Source organism: Chlorocebus sabaeus, chromosome 17 (assembly GCF_047675955.1).
Source record: "Chlorocebus sabaeus isolate Y175 chromosome 17, mChlSab1.0.hap1, whole genome shotgun sequence".
In the NCBI taxonomy this organism is placed as follows: domain Eukaryota; kingdom Metazoa; phylum Chordata; class Mammalia; order Primates; family Cercopithecidae; genus Chlorocebus; species Chlorocebus sabaeus.
The window spans coordinates 32,000,298-32,020,007 of record NC_132920.1 but is presented as its reverse complement, the minus strand read 5'-3'; the positions used below and the strand labels follow the sequence as shown (position 1 = coordinate 32,020,007).

The window sequence follows — 19,710 nt, the reverse complement described above, 5'->3', positions numbered from 1 at the left end:
TCCTCTGGTCAGGGACTCCCCCAAGTCCCCGCCCCCAGCCTTCCATCAGTTCTGCAATCTCAACACTTAGCCAGGTACTTCACGGTACAAGTGATGGCAGTCGTGGGGATGCACATGAACTCTATTTGAGGGACTTAGATCAGTGCTAGGGATGAGCTACAGGTGGCCAACCTGCCCACGGAAATTGTAAGCAGGAATCTGTGTTGGTCATATTTTGTCTGGGATAAATGGTTCATGTCTTCAGGAAAGCTAAAAAAAAAAAAAAAATCTAAGTTTGGATTAAGGTGCAGGGAAAACTACAATTCCCAGAAAGCTCTGGAATAGTTAACCAAAGAGAACTACAGTTCCCAGAAGGCCTTGAATTGGCCTCAGGTGCCCCACCTGCCTGTGTCAAATACTGCGTGTGAAATCATACAGATATTTTCTAACTCGACCAAAACGTAATACCTAAAAGGATGGTGCCCTAAATACAGCTATCGAGGTTGTCTATCTTGGTGTACATCATTTATACTTAAAGTGTCCGCTGGGCTATGACCCACGGAGTACCTGACTGTGCTTATGAAGTGTTCGGCAAAAAAGGTTTACTTACTGCAGTGTCACCAGTCAGTAATGACGTTCGGGCCGCTGGGCTTACCTGGATCCCTAATGCATGTGGAGGTGTAACACGCCTGATATAAACAGAAGAGACATTTTGCCACAGGTTTTCAAAAGGGCACGCTGCTCCAGGGGACATGAAGCAATATGCTAGAAGCAGCCAAGAACAAAGGTGTCCTCCGCGTCCCTATCGCCCTCTTCTTGCTCGTTAGAAAGGCGAGGCCAAAACTGAGGCCAAGCCTTCTATCTGGTAACCCAAAAACTAGAAAGGCAGAAAAGCAACCAGAGGCGGGAAAAGCCCAAGCAGGCCAGAGGAAATACAGCCGCTGCCGAGAGCCGGGAGGTTCAGAAGCTCCGCTTGTTACCTAAAACCAGACGGGGACAGAGACGCCACACCTAGGCCCAGGCGTGCCTCGCCCTCGGTCCCTGCAGAGCTGAGGCCAGGAATGACAGGAATTCTCCCTTGCAGCTCCCAGCTTAGGACAGTCACAGCCATCTCCGAAGCCGCTGTCAGGGGAAAATGGCCAGAAAGCGTGTAGCGGCTCCTTTAAGGCTCCTCCTCGCCCTCCCTCCCTCGCCCACGTGACCCGGGGCGGCCGCGCGCCGGCTCGGCCCCCCGCGCAAGCGGCGATGGCGGCGGCGGCGGGAGCTGCAGCGGCGGCGGCCGCCGAGGTGCGGAAGGGGAGGGGGAGAGGCGGGTGCATGCCCGCGCGCGCGCCCGGGGGAAGCGCGCGCCCGTGCAATGCTCCGGGGGTGCAACGGGGCCGGGGGGCCCGGGCGGGACTTCCAGCAATCCGGGGGGCCAGCACCGGGGGCGGATGAAGGGACCAGGGGGTGGGAGGTGGGGGGAGTGGGCACGGAGGCGCGCGTGCAGCCGCCGGCTGCCCCTGAGTGGGCGGCGGGCGCCGGGGCCCCAGGAGCACGCGTGAGGGGCACGAGGGGCCGTCCACCGGGCTGGGGGGCAGCGGGTGCTGGAGGGGTTGGTGCCCGGGGTCCCCGCGGCCTGGGGGACAAAGGGGGAGCGGCGCGTGCAGCCGGGAGGAGGGGGCGGGGCCGGGGCACGGAGGCCCCGCCCCCTCCCCCTCCTCTTCTCTCGGCCCCAGAGATGCGGGGTCTACCGAGAGGGAGGGGGTTGATGCGGGCCCGGGGGAGGGGTCGTGCGGCCCCTCCGGGCAGCCGAGGCCGCGGAAGGGGGGGGCCCCATAGAGGAAGAGGTAGGCCCCGGAGCCTACTCTCTCTTCCCAGGGCCCAGGCATCCTGGACCCCCCAACTCTCTACTGGGCTGACCAGCCCTCCTGTCCCTTGTCTCCCCTCCCAGGGGGAGGCCCCCGCTGAGATGGGGGCGCTGCTGCTGGAGAAGGAAACCAGAGGAGCCACCGAGAGAGGTGAGTGCAGCTAAAACGGGCCCCAATTGGACCGTCACCTTCCCTAGACACAGGATCTCCGGAGCCCTTAGCTCTGAACTTTTTCTCTTCCTCTACAGTTCATGGCTCTTTGGGGGACACCCCTCGTAGTGAAGAGACCCTGCCCAAGGCCACCCCCGACTCCCTGGAGCCTGCTGGCCCCTCATCTCCAGCCTCTGTCACTGTCACTGTTGGCGATGAGGGGGCTGACACCCCTGTAGGGGCTACACCACTCATTGGGGATGAATCCGAGAATCTTGAGGGAGATGGGGACCTCCATGGGGGCCGGATCCTGCTGGGTGAGAGGATGGGTAGCCTGGGGGGTGGGTGGGAAATTTCTGACTCTGCCTTCCTTCTTATCTTGCCTTCTGCTTGCCTGTTTTTTAGGCCATGCCACAAAGTCATTCCCCTCTTCCCCCAGCAAGGGGGGTTCATGTCCTAGCCGGGCCAAGATGTCAATGACAGGGGCGGGAAAATCACCTCCATCTGTCCAGAGTTTGGCTATGAGGCTGCTGAGTATGCCGGGAGCCCAGGGAGCTGCAGCAGCAGGGCCTGAACCCCCTCCAGCCACCACTAGCCCAGAGGGACAGCCCAAGGTCCACCGAGCCCGCAAAACCATGTCCAAACCAGGAAATGGACAGGTGAGTGGGATGGGAGAGATGGGATAATCAACCATAAACCTTTGGTGAGAGCTCTTTTACAGTTTCATTTAAGGTTTCTACTCCATTTACTCATTCACATGTTTAAACGAGGGGCTACTGTGTGTCAAATATTAGGCTGTGCTTAATCTGTGAACCAACAGACAGGTTCTTCTCTTTCTGCAGTTTACATTCTTGGGTGGTGAGAGTTTGATGTTAAAGAGTCAATTATATAGTTAATGTCTTAATTACTCTTATGATAATGACAAGGTAAGGGAATTTCAAACCACTCTTCCTTTCTACCTCAAAGCAAGCCCTTGGGGAACTCAACTGTCACTGCTCTATTTGTAAAGTTTTTCATGGGAATCCCAGTGGGAAAGGAGATGAGAGCCACAGAAATAATAGAGGAGGGAAGTGGCAAGGGCCCCAGAGGCCCAGAAGCTTTATGACCAAGTTCTAGGGTTACTGGGTCATACCAATTGTTGACCTAAAGGAAAAAACTGAGGCAAACTTAACATTAAGTAGAATATATTTGGGCAGGTTTTGAGGACAGCCTTCAGGAGCAAAGATTCAAGTCGCCCTGAAAATACACTCTGATTAGCAGCGGTTACAAATAGGGTTTTTTGTTTGTTTGTTTGTTTGTTGTGTTTTGGTTTTGAAGACAGTTTCACTATGTTGCCTGGGCTGGTCTCAAACTGCTGGGCTTCAGCAGTCTTCCTGCTTTGGCCTCACGAAGTGCTGGGATTACAGGTGCAAGCCACCACAACCAGCCCACAAGTAGGTTTTTAAAAGAAAAGAAGATTGGATGACATGAAGATACTGAAAAAAAACATGCTGACTCTGGGCACACTGCCTAGGAGTTAGCCCTGCTCTGGAAGGAGCCACAAAAAGAAAAAAAAAAAAGATAAAAATTTTTTAAAATATTGAAAAAATAAAACATAAAGGAAAAGAAGAGGCAGTTCCTAAATTGTTTACCGGAAGTTTACATTAGAATAACAAGCTATTGATCTGCTATACATTGTTCTTTGTCTCACAGATACTATGCACATGAAGATAATGGGTAAAGCAGCACCCTAGTCAGGTACAAAATGCCTTTAAGCAGTTGCCTCCAGGCATGGGCCCTAACGTTCCATACTCACTTCTCTCTGAGCCTGATAAATTTTGCCTGCTTCACGTAGCACAGATTGCTATGAGCTACTTTTCCTTTCTCACTATGATAAACGTTAATTTTTATAGTTGCAGTTCATTTTGTAAAAAATAGGGAAGAAAAGAAAAATTGAATTTATAAATCAGGTACAGTGAGAGATTAACAACAATAATAACATAATAGCATGATTATAACAATAGGCTGGGCGTGACTTGCCTATAATCTCAACACTTTCAGAGGCCAAGGCCAGCAATCACTTGAGGTCAGGAGTTCGAGACCAGCCTGGTCAACATGGCCAAACCCTGTCTCTAACTAAAATAATAATGATAATAATAATAAATTGGCCAGGCATGGTGGCGTGCGCCTGTAATCCCAGCTACTCGAGAGGCTGAAGCAGGAGAATCACTTGCAGTGAGCCGAGATCACGCCACTGCAGTTCAACCTGGGCAACAGAGCGAGACTCAAAATAAAATAGCACAATTCTAACAATATGCCACCATCACTGCTGGTAAACTGGATAAGAGGGGACTAGTGTCACATAAAATTTACCATCTAAAAAACATTTTTAGGCCACGCGCAGTGGCTCACGCCTGTTATCCCAGCACTTTGGAGGCCGAGGTGGGAGGATTACCTGAAGTCAGGAGTTCAAGACCAGCCTGGCCAACATAGTGAAGCCCTGTCTCTACTAAAAATACAAAAATTAGGCCAGGCGGGGTGGCTCACGCCTGTAATTCCAGCACTTTGGGAGGCCGAGGCAGGTGTATCACCTGAGGGCAGGAGTTTGAGACCAGCCTGACAAACATGGTGAAACCCCATCTCTATTAAAAATACAAAATTATGGCCAGGCGGGGTGGCTCACGCCTGTAATCCCAGCACTTTGGGAGGCCGAGACGGGCGGATCACGAGGTCAGGAGATCGAGACCATCCTGGCTAACATGGTGAAACCCCATCTCTACTAAAAAATACAAAAAAAAAACTAGCCAGGCGAGGTGGCAGGCGCCTGTAGTCCCAGCTACTCGGGAGGCTGAGGCAGGAGAATGGCGTGAACCCGGGAGGCGGAGCTTGCAGTGAGCTGAGATCCGGCCACTGCACTCCAGCCTGGGCGACAGAGCGAGACTCCGTCTCAAAAAAAAAAAAAACAAAAACAAAAACCAAATGAGCCGAGCATGGTGGTACCTGACTATAACCCCCCGCTACTTGGGAGGCTGAGGCAGGAGAATCGGTTGAACCCAGGAGGCGGAGGTTGTAGTTAGCCGAGATCCTGCCATTGCACTCCAGCCTGGACAACAAGAGCAAAACTCCGTCTAAAAAAAAATACAAAAATTAGCAGGGCGTGGTGGCGTGTTCCTGTAGTTCCAGCTACTCGGGAGGCAGAGGTGAGAAAAATGCTTAAACCTGGGAGGTGGAGGCTACAGTGAACTGAGATCGCGCCACTGCACTCCAGCATAGGCGACAGAGTAAGACTCCATCTAAAAATTAAAAAATAAAATAAAAAACATTTTTAAGTGTATAATTTAATGGTATTAAATACTTCCATCATGTGCAATCATCAGTCACCATAACTCATCTTGTAAAACTGAAACTCTGTATCCATTAAAAAGTAGTTCTCCATTCCCTCCACCCCCTAGCCCTTGGCAAGGACCATTGTCCTTTCTTTCTCTATAAATTTGACTAAGTACCTCATCTAAGTATAATCATACACTATTTATCCTTTTGTGACTGGCTTATTTCACTTAGCAGAATGTCCTTAAGGTTCATCTATGTTGTAGCATGTCAGAATTTCTTTCCTTTCACCTGGGCAGCGTACCAAGACCCCATCTCTAAAAGCAGTTTAAAAGAATTTTTCAAAGGCCAGGCCCAGTGACTCACACTTGTAATCCTGTACTTTCTGGAAAGGATCGCTTGACACCAGGAGTTCAAGACCAGCCTGGGCAAAATGGCAAGACCTCTTTTCTACCAAAAAAAAATTAAGAAAACATTAGTTGGGCATTGTGACATGTGCCTGTAATCCTAGCTTCCTGGGAAGCAGAGGCAGGAGGATGGCTTGAGCCCAGTTCGAGGCCGAAGTGAGCCATGGTCATGCCACTGCACTCCAGCCTGGGTGACATAATGAGACCTTATCTCTTAAAAAAAGTATATCTTTCCTTTTAATGGCTGAATGTCATTCCATTGCATATAAATGCCACATTTTGCTTATCCATTCATCTGTCAGTGGCACTTGCGTTGCTTCGCACTCAGCTGTTGTGAATAATAGTCCTGCTGTGTACATGGCCACATGTAAAAGGCCTTTTAATTTTGTTCAGCTTTGTTTTCTCATCTGTAAAATGGAAAAGGGCCTGCTCTGCATAGTTGCAGAGATAAGTGAGTGTTAGTGTGCTTGACACTCTTCCTCTGAGGAAATAGCACCCATGGTTGCCACTTTGTGGCTACTGGAGCCTCACATGGCATTTGGAGGTGTGGCTCACTACCCCACCCCCGCCTGGGGCTCCAGGCTAGCCCAGGCAAAACTGTAGGTGCTGTCTGACCCTCAGTGTGCTCCCTCTCGGCCCGCAGCCCCCAGTCCCTGAGAAGCGGCCCCCTGAAGTACAGCATTTCCGCATGAGTGACGATGTCCACTCACTGGGAAAGGTGACCTCAGGTCAGTCCTATACCCCACTCCCGGTGGCTTGATGTGGCCTGTTCTGAAGGTTTCAGTGATAGACCCCACACCATTCTCTCTCTTCTTCCAGATGTGGCCAAAAGGAGGAAGCTGAACTCAGGAGGTGGCCTGGTGAGCAGCAGCGGCAGAGCCTCTACCCCGGGGGGCTGCTCTGAGGGAGGCTCAGAAGTGGGTCTGCATCCCATCCTCAATAGAAATGGGCAGGGTGTCAGTGGCCTCAATTTTTCTGATCTTTTTCTAGTCGGAAGAGTTAGGTTCTGCCCGGCGTTCAGAAGTGACCCTGGCGAAAGGGGACCCCGGGTCCCTGGAGGAGTGGGAGACGGTGGTGGGTGATGACTTCAGTCTCTACTATGATTCCTACTCTGTGGATGAGCGCGTGGACTCCGACAGCAAGGTGAGGCAGAGCTGGTCCGCCCTCCCCGCCAGTGCTCCCCCAGGGCTGGGGTTTACTGTCCAGTCTTCCTTGTTCCCTGTTTTTCTCCTTTCTGTCCTTTTTACCTCTGAACATCCACTAAGTCATTGCCCCATGCTGTCTGTAACTCCTTTTTTTGGGAAGGGGAGACGGAGTCTCCCTCTGTCTCCCAGGCTGGAGTGCAATATCACAATCTGGGCTCACTGCAACCTCTGCCTCCAGGGTTAAAGCAATTCTCCTGCCTCAGCCTCCCAAGTCGCTGGGATTACAGGTGCCCGCCACCACGCCCGGATAATTTTTATATTTTTAGTAGAGACGGGGTTTCCCCTTGTGGGCCAGGCTGGTCTCTAACTCCTGACTTTAGTTGATCCACCCACCTCGGCCTCCCAAAGGGCTGGGATTACAGGCGTGAGCCACCGCGCCCAGCTGCAACTCATTTTCAATGTACGCTCTGCCCATTTCATCCACAAAGGTGGCCACCACCCTGCACATTGGATTTACGATTTTTTTTTTAATCAGCCAATGAAATGATCATTTAACAGACATGTACTGTTTAAAAAAAGAAAAAAAAAAAGGAAATGACCAGAGAGAACTTTTTTTAAACATACATTATACTGTTTATATAAAATTCAAAAGCATTCTATTGTCATTTATTTGCTTATTCTTTGCTCTTTGGTTTTATCTTATATGTTTGCCTACACAGTAGAATGTTTAGTCTGTCTAGTTTTGCCTTTTATTTAACGTTTTATCATGAAAACTTGCAAGCATTATCAAAAGAGTAGAATAGGAAATTCCCGTGTACCCATCACACAGCTCCAGCCATTATCAGTACACAGCCCATCTTGACCCATCTGTACATCTCCCAACACACACACCTAGTAGGTTATTTTAAAACAAGTCCCAGACCTCATATCATTTTACCTAAATGTATTTCCATATATATATGTAAATATAAGGCCTCTTTTTGTCATTCAACATCACTACACTACTGTTTTCACTCCTAAAAAAAATTACTGATTTCTTAATACCATCAAATATCCTGTCAGTCTTCACATTTCCTCAGCTCTCATAAATGGGTTTTTGTCAAGATCCAAATGAGGCCTGCACCTTGATTTGATTAACATTTGTCTTAGGTCAGCCGGGCGCAGTGACTCACGCCTGTAATCCCAGCACTTTGGGAGGCCGAGGCGGGCGGATCACATGAGGTCAGGAGTTCGAGACCAGCCTGACCAACATGGAGAAACCCCGTCTCTACCGAAAAAAATACAAAATTAGCTGGGCGTGGTGGTGCATGCCTGTAATCCCAGCTACTCAGGAGGCTGAGGCAGGAGAATCACTTGAACCTGGAAGGCAGAGGTTGCAGTGAGCCAAGATCGTGCCATTGCACTCCAGCCTGGGCAACAAGAGCAAAATACCGTCTCAAAAAAAAAAAAAAAAATTGTCTTAGGTCTCTCTTGGTATTTAGGTTTCCCCATCTTCTTTTTGTTTGTTTGTTTGTTTGTTTGTTTTTGTTTTTTGAGATGGAGTCTCACACTGTGGCCCAGGCTGGAGTGCAGTGGCACGATCTTGGCTCACTGCAAGCTCCGCCTCCTGAGTTCAAGCAATTCTCCTGTCTCAGTCTCCCAAGTAGCTGGAATTACAGGCACCCACCACCACACCCAGCTCATTTTTTGTATTTTTAGTAGAGACAGGATTTCACTATGTTGGCCAGGCTGGTCTCAAACTCCTGATCTTGTGATCTGCCCACCTCGGCCTCCCAAAGCACTGGGATTATAAGCATGAGCCACCACACCTGTCTGGTTTCCCCATCTTCTAAAAAAAATTTTCTGCCCAGGCGTGGTGGCTCACGCTTGTAATCCCAGCACTTTGGGAGGCAGGTGGGTCACCTGAGGTCAGGAGTTTGAGACCAGCCTGGCCAACATGGTGAAAACCCATCTCTAATAAAAATACAAAAATTAGTTGGGTGTGGTCGCAGGCACCTGTAATCCCAGCTACTTGGGAGGCTGAGGCAGGAGAATTGCTTGAACCCAGAGGTGGAGGTTGCAGTGAGCTGAGATCACACTATTGCACTGCAGCCTGGGCAACAAGAGCGAAACTCAATAAATAAATAAGAAAGGCATTTTTTTCTTGCCATTTATTTATCAAAGAAACCAGGTCAGTTGTATAGAATTTTTCACATTCTGTATGACGTTGGCTGTTTGGGTGGAGATTGACACATCCTCTCTGCCCATATTTCTTGTAAACTGGTAGATCTAGAGGCGTAATCAACTTCAGGTGCCAAGAAGACTTGACAGTGGGTGCAAGTGCTTCTGGCCACATCACATCAGGATGCATGGAACATCTCATCTGGTCATTTTTCTTAGTGATAAGATTGACCAGTGGGTTCAGGTGATGTCAGCCTGAACCTTTCATATAAAATTTCTCATGAGCTTCGTGTCTAGTGTTTTTAGCAACCATTGGTGGTCTTGCCTGTTTATGAACATCATAAAAGGGGGATCAAACTATGTTTATCTTCTGGTACTTGTTTTTTGTTTTTTAACTTAATGTCACATTACCAAGATCTGTGTACATTGCTCTCTATAACTGTGGCACCTTTCCACTACTGTGTAATAGTCCATGCACCCTCTCTTTATGTGGCCCTTTGTCTCCTCTCCTACCCACACTCATCTTCCCCAGCAGCCATCCGTGGGTAGTGGCGGGGGGCAATGGTGGTGGTGGTTTTTTTAATCTATCTCATTGTCTGAGTCCTGGGGATTGGATATGTCCTGTTCTGCCTCTCTCCCAGTCTGAAGTTGAAGCACTAACTGAACAACTAAGTGAAGAGGAGGAGGAAGAAGAGGAGGAGGAAGAAGAGGAGGAAGAGGAGGAGGAAGAGGAAGAAGAAGAGGAAGATGAGGAGTCAGGGAATCAGTCAGATAGGGTGAGAGATGGAGGCTGATATCTCTAGAGGAGTGGGAGACTGTGGGGCTGGTGGTCTGGTCCTGAAGGTGTTGGGGGCCCCCTTGGGGTGAGGGTTCGTAACTCCTCCTCCTCCCCCTTCCCAGAGTGGTTCCAGTGGCCGGCGCAAGGCCAAGAAGAAGTGGCGAAAAGACAGCCCATGGGTGAAGCCATCTCGGAAACGGCGCAAGCGGGAGCCTCCGCGGGCCAAGGAGCCACGAGGTAAGGAGGCTCTGCTGCTTTTGGGTGCCCTCCTCCAGCCCCCGCCCAGCCCCCAGAGTGTGTGCACGCACACACACGCTCTCGCATGTCCACCTGCATGTACCCACGCGTCCAGGCACCTGTGAGCTCGCACTCTCACTCTCTCTGTCTCTGTGTCAGGAGTGAATGGTGTGGGCTCCTCAGGCCCCAGTGAGTACATGGAGGTCCCTCTGGGGTCCCTGGAGCTGCCCAGCGAGGGGACCCTCTCCCCCAACCACGCTGGTAATTGCCAATTGCTGGGACAGGGAGCCACTAGGGGGCGACCTCAGGGCAGGAGGGAAAGGGAAGGAGGGGAACCACGCCAGAGCCGGGGTGTCCATGGCCAGGCTTTAGGGGTTCTGGGGCATGGGGGTGAGGTAGGGAGGGAGTGACAGGACCCGCCAGGGGTCCCAATGGGTGAAGTTCAGGGCCTCCCTCAGCTCCTCTTTTTCTCCGTCCAAGGGGTGTCCAATGACACATCTTCGCTGGAGACAGAGCGAGGGTTTGAGGAGTTGCCCCTGTGCAGCTGCCGCATGGAGGCACCCAAAATCGACCGCATCAGCGAGAGGGCGGGGCACAAGTGCATGGCCACAGAGAGTGTGGACGGAGAGGTGGGGCCATGGGCTGGTGGGAGAGGTGCCAGGGCGTCCAGTCCCGGGCCCCAGCCTCACCCTCTCTTCTCACCCATCCTCACCACGCACAGCTGTCAGGCTGCAATGCCGCCATCCTCAAGCGGGAGACCATGAGGCCATCCAGCCGCGTGGCCCTGATGGTGCTCTGTGAGACCCACCGCGCCCGCATGGTCAAACACCACTGCTGCCCGGGCTGCGGCTACTTCTGCACGGCGGTGAGTGACCAGTGGGGCAGACAGGTAGAATGCCCCATGGCAGAGGGGGCCCCGGCAACCTGACCATGTCGTTTCCCTGCTCCCAGGGCACCTTCCTGGAATGCCACCCTGACTTCCGTGTGGCCCACCGCTTCCACAAGGCCTGTGTGTCTCAGCTGAATGGGATGGTCTTCTGTCCCCACTGTGGGGAGGATGCTTCTGAAGCTCAAGAGGTGACCATCCCCCGGGGTGATGGGGTGACCCCACCGGCTGGTGCTGCAGCTCCTGCACCCCCACCCCTGTCCCAGGATGCCCCCGGGAGAGCAGACACTTCTCAGCCCAGGTACTGGCCTCCCCTTTCTCTACTGTCTGTTCCCTGCCCCATCACTATTGCTCCTGGACATGAGCTCCTTCTTCCACAGCGCCCGGATGCGAGGGCATGGGGAGCCCCGGCGCCCACCCTGCGATCCCCTGGCTGACACCATCGACAGCTCAGGGCCCTCCCTGACCCTGCCCAATGGGGGCTGCCTTTCAGCTGTGGGGCTGCCACTGGGGCCAGGCCGGGAGGCCCTGGAAAAGGCCCTGGTCATCCAGGAGTCAGAGAGGTGAGTGGGGAGTTGTTCAGGCACAGCAACTGGGGCTGAGGCCAGAGGAGCAGTGTCAAGGCTGATGCTGGAATCTGAGGAGCTCCCCTTCTCTCCCCACTCCCGTGCTCCCTTGGCAGGCGGAAGAAGCTCCGTTTCCACCCTCGGCAGTTGTACCTGTCCGTGAAGCAGGGCGAGCTGCAGAAGGTGATCCTGATGCTGTGTGAGTGCCACCTATTCCTTCAGCAGACCTTGACCAAGTTCCATGTATATACCAGGCACTGGGCACAGGGCCAGGAGTAGTCATGAAGGATACAGTCCTTGCCTGAAGGACTTAGTGTGGTGGGGAAAAGACACACATAACCCGTGACGATGGGGACGGTGGTGACTCATAGGTGCTGGGTCCTGTTCTGAGTGCTTATACTTGTTAGCCTTGGCTTGCACAGAGAGGTTAGGGACCTTGCTCAGTGTACAGCGGTACTGAGAAGCAAGGCAGGGTTTGAATTCAGGCAGAGCTGATGCCTTTGACTCCTTATTCTGATAAATGCCGTGGTGGAGGCAAGCTCAGAGAATGCCAGGAGGGGCCCTGACCCAACATGGGGCTCTGAGAAGCCTTCCTGAAAGAAGTGCCACCTGCCCCCTAGCTTGCTTACCACTTGTCCCTCCCTCTCCCGGTGTGGCGGGCTCTCCCCGCAGTGGACAACCTGGACCCCAACTTCCAGAGCGACCAGCAGAGCAAGCGCACGCCCCTGCATGCAGCCGCCCAGAAGGGCTCCGTGGAGATCTGCCATGTGCTGCTGCAGGTCAGCACGGGCCCGGCCCCATGCCTCATTCACCAGGCCCTTAGGCCCCTCCCCTGCCCCATGCCTCCCTGGTGCCAGCCCTCCTGCCCCCTCACAGGCTGGAGCCAACATAAACGCAGTGGACAAACAGCAGCGGACACCACTGATGGAGGCTGTGGTGAACAACCACCTGGAGGTGGCCCGTTACATGGTGCAGCGTGGTGGCTGTGTCTATAGCAAGGTGTGCATGCGGCAGCAGGGTGTGGCCCCGGAGTCAGGGACCAGGTTTGGGGTGCCAGCCGGAGACTCATTTGCCCATGTCTCCCTCAGGAGGAGGACGGCTCCACCTGCCTCCACCACGCAGCCAAAATCGGGAACTTGGAGATGGTCAGTCTGCTGCTGAGCACAGGACAGGTGGACGTCAATGCCCAGGTCAGTGGCCCACCCAGCGCAGCCCCTCCGGCTCCCTGGTGCCTGGGTTCCTTGGCTCAGCCTCAGACTTTGGGCCCCCTTTCTACATCTGACCTCTGGCCCTTTCACTCTGCCTCAGGCCGCTTGTGTCTGTCCCCCTTGCTTTCTTCCTCATTTGTATTTCTCTTCATTCTTTTCTTTTTCTTGCTGGTTTCTCTTGATCAAGTTTCAGAATAATCAGTTCCTGCCTTCATCTCTAAAAGTGTCCAGTGAGGCTTTTTTAACTCTCAGGTTGTCACACATTGGAGGTGTTTTCGTCATTTATTGGCATTCTTCTCAGTCTTTGAATTATTCCATCATTATCTAGGAGAAGCCCCTTCAAGAGGCCTCTGTGGCCGTGACATGACCCAGTGGCCCAGTGGCCTTTGAGAGCATCCTGACCTTTCAGCACATTTCCTGCCCCTGACTCAGCATCCACCATTTCTCTAAGAAACTCTGCTTCCTTTATGGGAAACTTTTTTTTTTTTTTTTTTTGAGATGGAGTCTTGCTCTGTTGCCCAGGCTGGAGTGCAATTGCGTGATCTTGGCTCACTGCAACCTCTACCTCCTGGGTTCAAGTGATTCCCCTGCCTCAGCCTCCCGAGTAGCTGGGATTACAGGCGCCAGCCACCATGCCCAGCTAATTTTTGTATTTTTAGTAGAGATGGGTTTTCACCATATTGGCCAGGCTAATCCTGAACTCCTGACCTCATGATCCACCCACCTCAGCCTCCCAGCGTGCTGGGATTACAGGCGTGATCTGGCCACTGCGCCGGCCAGAAACATGTTTTAGAGAATAGTCTATGGACCTCGGAGTGTTTATTATTACTGGGTGGTCACTGCTTCTAGGACTTGTGAGTGGGCAGACTGAGAAAATTTTTGTTTGTTTTTTGTTTTAAGAGACAGAGTCTTGCTGTGTCACCCAGGCTGAAGTACAGTAGCAATTCACAGACAGTCATAGTTCACTGCATTCTCGAAATCCTGGGCTCAAGCGACACTCCCATCTCAGTCACATGAGTAGCTGGGACTACAGGCACGCGCCTCCATGACCAGCTCCTGGCTGTATTTTTTGGAAAGAGAACAGTTACTCACTTTACTTTCTCTCTGGCATCAGGCAGTAGGCACTACTAGTCCCATTTTTTAGATGAAAAAACTATGACCCGGAGACGTTAAGTGACTTACCCCGGGTCCCACAGCTCGTGAATGGTGGAGCTGGGATTCACACACACAGCCAATCTTGACCATTTGCAGCTTTGGTGAGCAGGCCCAGCTGCCCCCACCCTCACTCCCTTCCCACCCACAGGACAGTGGGGGGTGGACGCCCATCATCTGGGCTGCAGAGCACAAGCACATCGAGGTGATCCGCATGCTACTGACGCGGGGCGCCGACGTCACCCTCACTGACAACGTGAGTGAGAGTTTGGTTGAGGTAGGGCAGCCCCAGGCCCCTGAGCAAGGTGGAGGCTGGATTCAAGGGCCCAGCTACCTGCACCTCATCTGTTCCCCTCGTATCTCTACAGGAGGAGAACATCTGCCTGCACTGGGCCTCCTTCACGGGCAGCGCCGCCATCGCCGAAGTCCTTCTGAATGCGCGCTGCGACCTCCATGCTGTCAACTACCATGGGGACACCCCCCTGCACATCGCAGCCCGGGAGAGCTACCATGACTGCGTGCTGTGAGCCCCTGCCCCGCCCTCGATGCCCCTGCCCCCACTTCTTGCAGCCTCAGACCCCACATTGGGCATCTTGTCCCCTCTTCAGATTATTCCTGTCACGTGGGGCCAACCCTGAGCTGCGGAACAAGGAGGGGGACACAGCATGGGACCTGACTCCCGAGCGCTCCGACGTGTGGTTTGCGCTTCAGCTCAACCGCAAGCTCCGACTCGGGGTGGGAAATCGGGCCATCCGCACGGAGAAGATCATCTGCCGGTGAGCCCTGGGCCCCTCTCTGCACCCAAGGCCACCTCCCCACCCACCCTCCCCAGGCTCCGTTGCATCCTCACAACATTCCCCGACCCCTCCCCATGTACCACTGAATCCCCAGAACCACCCACAGGCCCCCTCCCCACTGGGGTTGCCAGATATAGCAAGTAAAAATAGAAGACACCCCGTTAAACTGGAATTTCAGATGCACACATGCATACTTTTTTAGTGCGAGAATGTCCTGTGTAATTTTTGGGACATAGTGTACTAAAAAGCTATTTCTTGTTTATCAAAAATTCCACATTAACTGGCTGTCCTGCATCTTACCTGCCAACCTTACTCCCCTGCCCCCAGCCCCAGGAACCTCCCCAACTGTCTCCCTGTACCTGGAGTAGCTCCTCACCCCGTTCCAGCCTGCCATCACCTTCTCCCCGTCTTCTGCAGGGACGTGGCTCGGGGCTATGAGAACGTGCCCATTCCCTGTGTCAATGGCGTGGACGGGGAGTCCTGCCCCGAGGATTACAAGTACATCTCGGAGAACTGTGAGACGTCCACCATGAACATCGACCGCAACATCACCCACCTGCAGGTGAGTAGGGGGCCGGGGCCTCCCCAAAAGGACACCGAGAGCTGCCAAGTACAGTTAGACAAGCTTCAAACCAACAAAGGCACCTGGCCTAGGAAGGGTTGGCTGAAAGGGAGCCCTGGTGTGGGGTCGCATCCACCCCAGGGGAGGGAGCCTTTTCCTGGGTCACAGAAAGGTGTCATATGAACTCCCAGTAGCCGTGGGGACATCACCATGAGCAACATACTGATTCCCCATCACCCTCGGACCATCGCCACCCACTGTTATAACACATGGACCCCAAAGAGAGGACAGTGGTTAGGGGGTCGGGGCACCAAGAGTAGAGGAACCCAGACCTATCGTGGGGTTGAGCTGACCCCTGCCTCCTCGCCCCAGCACTGCACATGTGTGGACGACTGCTCCAGCTCCAACTGCCTGTGCGGCCAGCTCAGCATCCGGTGCTGGTATGACAAGGTGCGTGCCCCTTGCCTTGGCCACAGACACCTGGCCCCTCCTTCAGAGGAGCCAGCCTCCAACAGGCCAGCTCCCTGGGGCCTTGTCCTTCACCTACCCTGTGGGGGAAGTGACTGAGAGGACGGGGCAAGGCCTGGGAATCCTGGGACATGGCTGGGATAGCGATGGGCGTGTGCCCAGGTCTATGCAAATCAGGGATGATGCTCCTGCATTTCCTGCTCTTGGATCTCAGAGCCTGTGTGACCTCCCCAACCCCATCTTCTGTGTCTCTGGGTTGGGTTCAGCAGTGGATTTTTCTGTAGAGTCTTGGGGTTCCTGGGCGGGCAACTGAGGTGGCCCCCAAGGAGAAACCACTGTGTTCCCCTCCGCACCCTAGGATGGGCGATTGCTCCAGGAATTTAACAAGATTGAGCCCCCGCTGATTTTCGAGTGTAACCAGGCGTGCTCCTGCTGGAGAAACTGCAAGAACCGGGTCGTACAGAGTGGTATCAAGTGAGGCCCTGCTCCACAGCCCACCCTCTCCCCACCTCACCCTTTCCTCCCTGCCCCTGGGGCTTTTCCAGGGCCTCCACCCAACAGCGCCCTCTCTCCTACTGCCAGGGTGCGACTACAGCTCTACCGAACAGCCAAAATGGGCTGGGGGGTCCGCGCCCTGCAGACCATCCCACAGGGGACCTTCATCTGCGAGTAAGTCACCAGGAGCACCTTGACACCTGGTGGGAAGGAGATACATGGCCACTGCTGACTGCCAGGCCTCCCTCTCATCCCCCTGCCCTGATGAGTCACATGTCTCCATCTGGCCACTCTCTAGCCAGCCTCCTCTGACCCCTGTTCCTGCAGCTGAGAATGGCACCTGCCTCCACTCTGCCCAGACCACAGGTCTTCCCTCCCTCCACCTCCACCCTCTACCTTCCCCTCTACCCCCTCCTCGCCCTTCCTAGCTGGAGAAAGTGCCAGTTTGGGAGACAGACAGACTTGGGTTTGAACCCCTCTCTGCTTCTGGATGTCCTTGGCCAAGTTACTTAACTTTTGTGAGCCTTATTTTTCTTGTCTGTAGAGTGGAGGTGATAACAGCTACCTTTCTGTCCACCTCCTCAGGGGCCTGTCCCTCTCCATCAGTTCTCCGCCCAGCATCTGTAATCCTCCCCTTTCTCTTGGCTTCCATCTCATGATCCTCAGTCTTACCTTGGTCTCCTTTGGCCTTTATTTTTTATTTTATTTTATTTATTTTTTGAGACGGAGTTTCACTCTTGTTGCCCAAGCTGGAGCGCAGTGGCACAATCTTGACTCACTGCAGTCTCCACCTCCCCAGGTTCCAGCGATTCTTCTGCCTCAGCCTCCCAAGTAGCTGGGATTACAGACATGTGCCACCACACCTGGCTAATTTTTTGTATTTTTAGTAGAAACGGGGTTTCACCATGTTAGTCAGGCTGGTCTCGAACTCCTGACCTCAGATGATCCGCCTGCCTCAGCCTCCCAAAATGCTGGAATTACAGGCTTGAGCCACCGCGCCCAACTGTCCTCTGGCCTTTAAAAAAGATAGTCCTCTAAGCATACTTGCCTGTTCAAGAGACCATCCAGTTTCTCTCCATCATGTCATCTCTCAACTTCTCTAGCAAGCAGCCCTTTCCTGCTGGGCCTCAGTTTCCCCACCATCCACTCACTGCCTGTCCCTGGCAAAATCGGCCTTTGCCCTTCCTGCTCTGCTGAAGCTGTCTCTTGACAGTCACTCCCCACCCCACGTCCTCTCCATGTGTCTTAATCTCCCAGTGTCTGCTCACCCCTCCTTAGATAGCCGGCTCCTCTCCTCCCTCTGGTGTCCAGATATGGGTGCTCTTGCCCTGACTCATGCCTTGAGTTCCTTGCCACTCCTGTACCTCTGGCTCTTCCTGCAGTCCTGGCCCCTCTTCTGTCCCATATCGCCCATTCCTGCCGGGTGGCTCCTAGTACACAAACCTCTCTGTATCCAAACCTGAACATCCCCACCCAGGCCAACTGCCCCTACACACTAATCCCCTTAACCACAGAGCCTGTGATCTCTCTGTGCTGACTGAAGGCTTCCTCTGTCGAGGCTGGAATGCTGCCCTTTCACTTGCCCACCACTGCTACTCCAGGCCTTCCCTTCCCCACACCTGCCAGCCCTGCCTATTCCAGATTCCACAGGCTTGTGAGGAGAGATGGGGCCTAAGCTGCCTCCTAATAACCCACACTCACCTTCAGAACCATGGATTCTTGTCCCACAGGTATGTCGGGGAGCTGATCTCTGATGCTGAGGCTGATGTGAGAGAGGATGATTCTTACCTCTTCGACTTGGACAACAAGGTGAGCAGGAGACCCCCCCTTATCCTGCTGCTCCCCAGGGCTGGCTTTCAGGAGCTCCTGGGAAGTCAGTAAATGGAAACCTGGGGATGAGGGACTGGGGAGTCAGTGGGTGGGGAGGGTGATCAGGGAAGCAGGGCAGGGGGAGATGTGAAGAGTGCCGTCCCCCCACCCCAGGATGGAGAGGTGTATTGCATTGATGCCCGTTACTATGGCAACATAAGCCGCTTCATCAACCACCTGTGTGACCCCAACATCATTCCCGTCCGGGTCTTCATGCTGCACCAAGACCTGCGATTTCCACGCATCGCCTTCTTCAGTTCCCGAGACATCCGGACTGGGGAGGAGCTAGGGTGAGACTCTAGGGGTCGCTAGGGGCTCTGCCAGAGGGTGGGAGATGCAGCAAACCTGGGACCTGAAGGCTGGCGTGTGCCTGGTGTCCAGGCTTGGAGCAGTGCAGAGCTTCTCAGACTTCAGTGTACATAAGTATCTCTGGTGAGACTTGGTGAAACAGTCCTGCGCCTCCCAGCGAGATTCTGAATCAGGAGGCCTGGAATGGGACCCAGGATTCTGCATTTCTAACAAGTCCCCAGGCAGCGCTGATGCTGCACGTCCATAGAACAGACAAGGGCTCAGATCCCATCTGGGGAAGATAGGTTGGCTGCGGGGTCCCTCTTAGGGAGTAGGATCCACAGGGTCTTCCGGGTGGGCTCTTGGTGGCTGGGTCCAGCTCCCACAAGCTCCTGTTTTCCTCTGACAGGTTTGACTATGGCGATCGCTTCTGGGACATCAAAAGCAAGTATTTCACCTGCCAGTGTGGCTCTGAGAAGTGCAAGCACTCAGCCGAAGCCATTGCCCTGGAGCAGAGCCGTCTGGCCCGCCTGGACCCACACCCTGAGCTGCTGCCCGAGCTCGGCTCCTTGCCCCCTGTCAACACATGAGAACGGACCACACCCTCCCTTCCCAGCATGGATGGCCACAGCTCAGCCGCCTCCTCTGCCACCAGCTGCTCGCAGCCCTTGCCTGGGGGTGCTGCCATCTTTTCTCCCTACCACCCCTTCACACATTCCTGACCAGAGATCCCAGCCAGGCCCTGGAGGTCTGACAGCCCCTCCCTCCCAGAGCTGGTTCCTCCCTGGGAGGGCAACTTCAGGGCTGGCCACCCCCCTGTTCCCATCCTCAGTTGAAGTTTGATGAATTGAAGTCGGGCCTCTATGCCAACTGGTTCCTTTTGTTCTCAATAAATGTTGGGTTTGGTAATAAACTGCTATTTTTGTGTTGGGGTGGGGAGAAAGCACACTCTGCTGGGGGGAATGTGGGTCCAAGGGCCAGAAGAGGATGGAAAGCAGGCTGGATGGGTGTGGCTGCTGTGACGGCTGCCCAGTGTGGGGCAGGGAGGTGGGGGGTTGTGGGGGCCCACTATGAAGATCCCATTTCCCAGGCGCAGTGGCGCATGCCTATAATCCCAGCACTTTGGGAGGCTGAGGCAGGAGAAACCTGAGGTCAGGAGTTCAAGACCAGCCTGGCCAACATGGTGAAACCCCATCTATACTCAAAATACAAAAAAACTTGCTGGGCGTGGTGACGGGCACCTGTAATCCCAGCTACTCGGAGGCTGAGGCAGAACCGCTGAACCCAGGAGGCAGAGGTTGCGGTGAGCCAAGATCAAGCCACTGCACTCCAGCCTGGGCAACAAGAGTGAAACTCCATCTCAAAAAAAAAAAAAATACAGGTCCAATTTCCACACTTTAATCTTTG

At 53.6% G+C, this 19,710-nt stretch overlaps 1 protein-coding gene and 1 long non-coding RNA gene across 9 annotated transcripts; one reads left to right on the top strand and one right to left on the bottom strand.

Moving 5' to 3' along the window:
• Positions 1 to 103: 103 nt before the first annotated feature.
• LOC103221738 (uncharacterized) lies at positions 104 to 1,126 on the bottom strand. The gene is made up of 3 exons (XR_005242990.2): positions 960 to 1,126; positions 635 to 668; positions 104 to 249 (listed from the first exon to the last, which is right to left on the bottom strand). It is a non-coding gene; the product is annotated as an uncharacterized lncRNA (long non-coding RNA).
• Positions 1,127 to 1,175: 49 nt separating this feature from the next.
• Positions 1,176 to 19,216, top strand: EHMT2 (euchromatic histone lysine methyltransferase 2). Of its 8 annotated transcripts, none has more exons than XM_007973074.3 (28): positions 1,177 to 1,266; positions 1,913 to 1,979; positions 2,078 to 2,296; positions 2,385 to 2,638; positions 6,336 to 6,420; positions 6,512 to 6,552; positions 6,683 to 6,835; positions 9,639 to 9,773; positions 9,898 to 10,012; positions 10,172 to 10,273; positions 10,493 to 10,641; positions 10,734 to 10,877; positions 10,964 to 11,199; positions 11,279 to 11,461; positions 11,581 to 11,663; positions 12,137 to 12,243; positions 12,341 to 12,463; positions 12,553 to 12,654; positions 13,976 to 14,080; positions 14,193 to 14,347; positions 14,433 to 14,600; positions 15,039 to 15,183; positions 15,556 to 15,633; positions 16,010 to 16,125; positions 16,234 to 16,320; positions 17,877 to 17,955; positions 18,130 to 18,305; positions 18,713 to 19,216. In XM_007973074.3, the coding sequence occupies exons 1-28, from the start codon at positions 1,225 to 1,227 to the stop codon at positions 18,891 to 18,893; spliced, it is 3,630 nt and encodes a 1,209-aa protein (XP_007971265.1). In that variant the 5' UTR covers positions 1,177 to 1,224; the 3' UTR covers positions 18,894 to 19,216. The 8 variants fall into 8 exon arrangements, with proteins under 8 accessions (XP_072861991.1, XP_007971265.1, XP_007971264.1 ...); XM_007973073.3 differs by having other exon boundaries at positions 13,976 to 14,101; XM_073005890.1 differs by lacking the exon at positions 10,172 to 10,273 and having other exon boundaries at positions 1,176 to 1,266; positions 13,976 to 14,101.
• Positions 19,217 to 19,710: the final 494 nt, after the last annotated feature.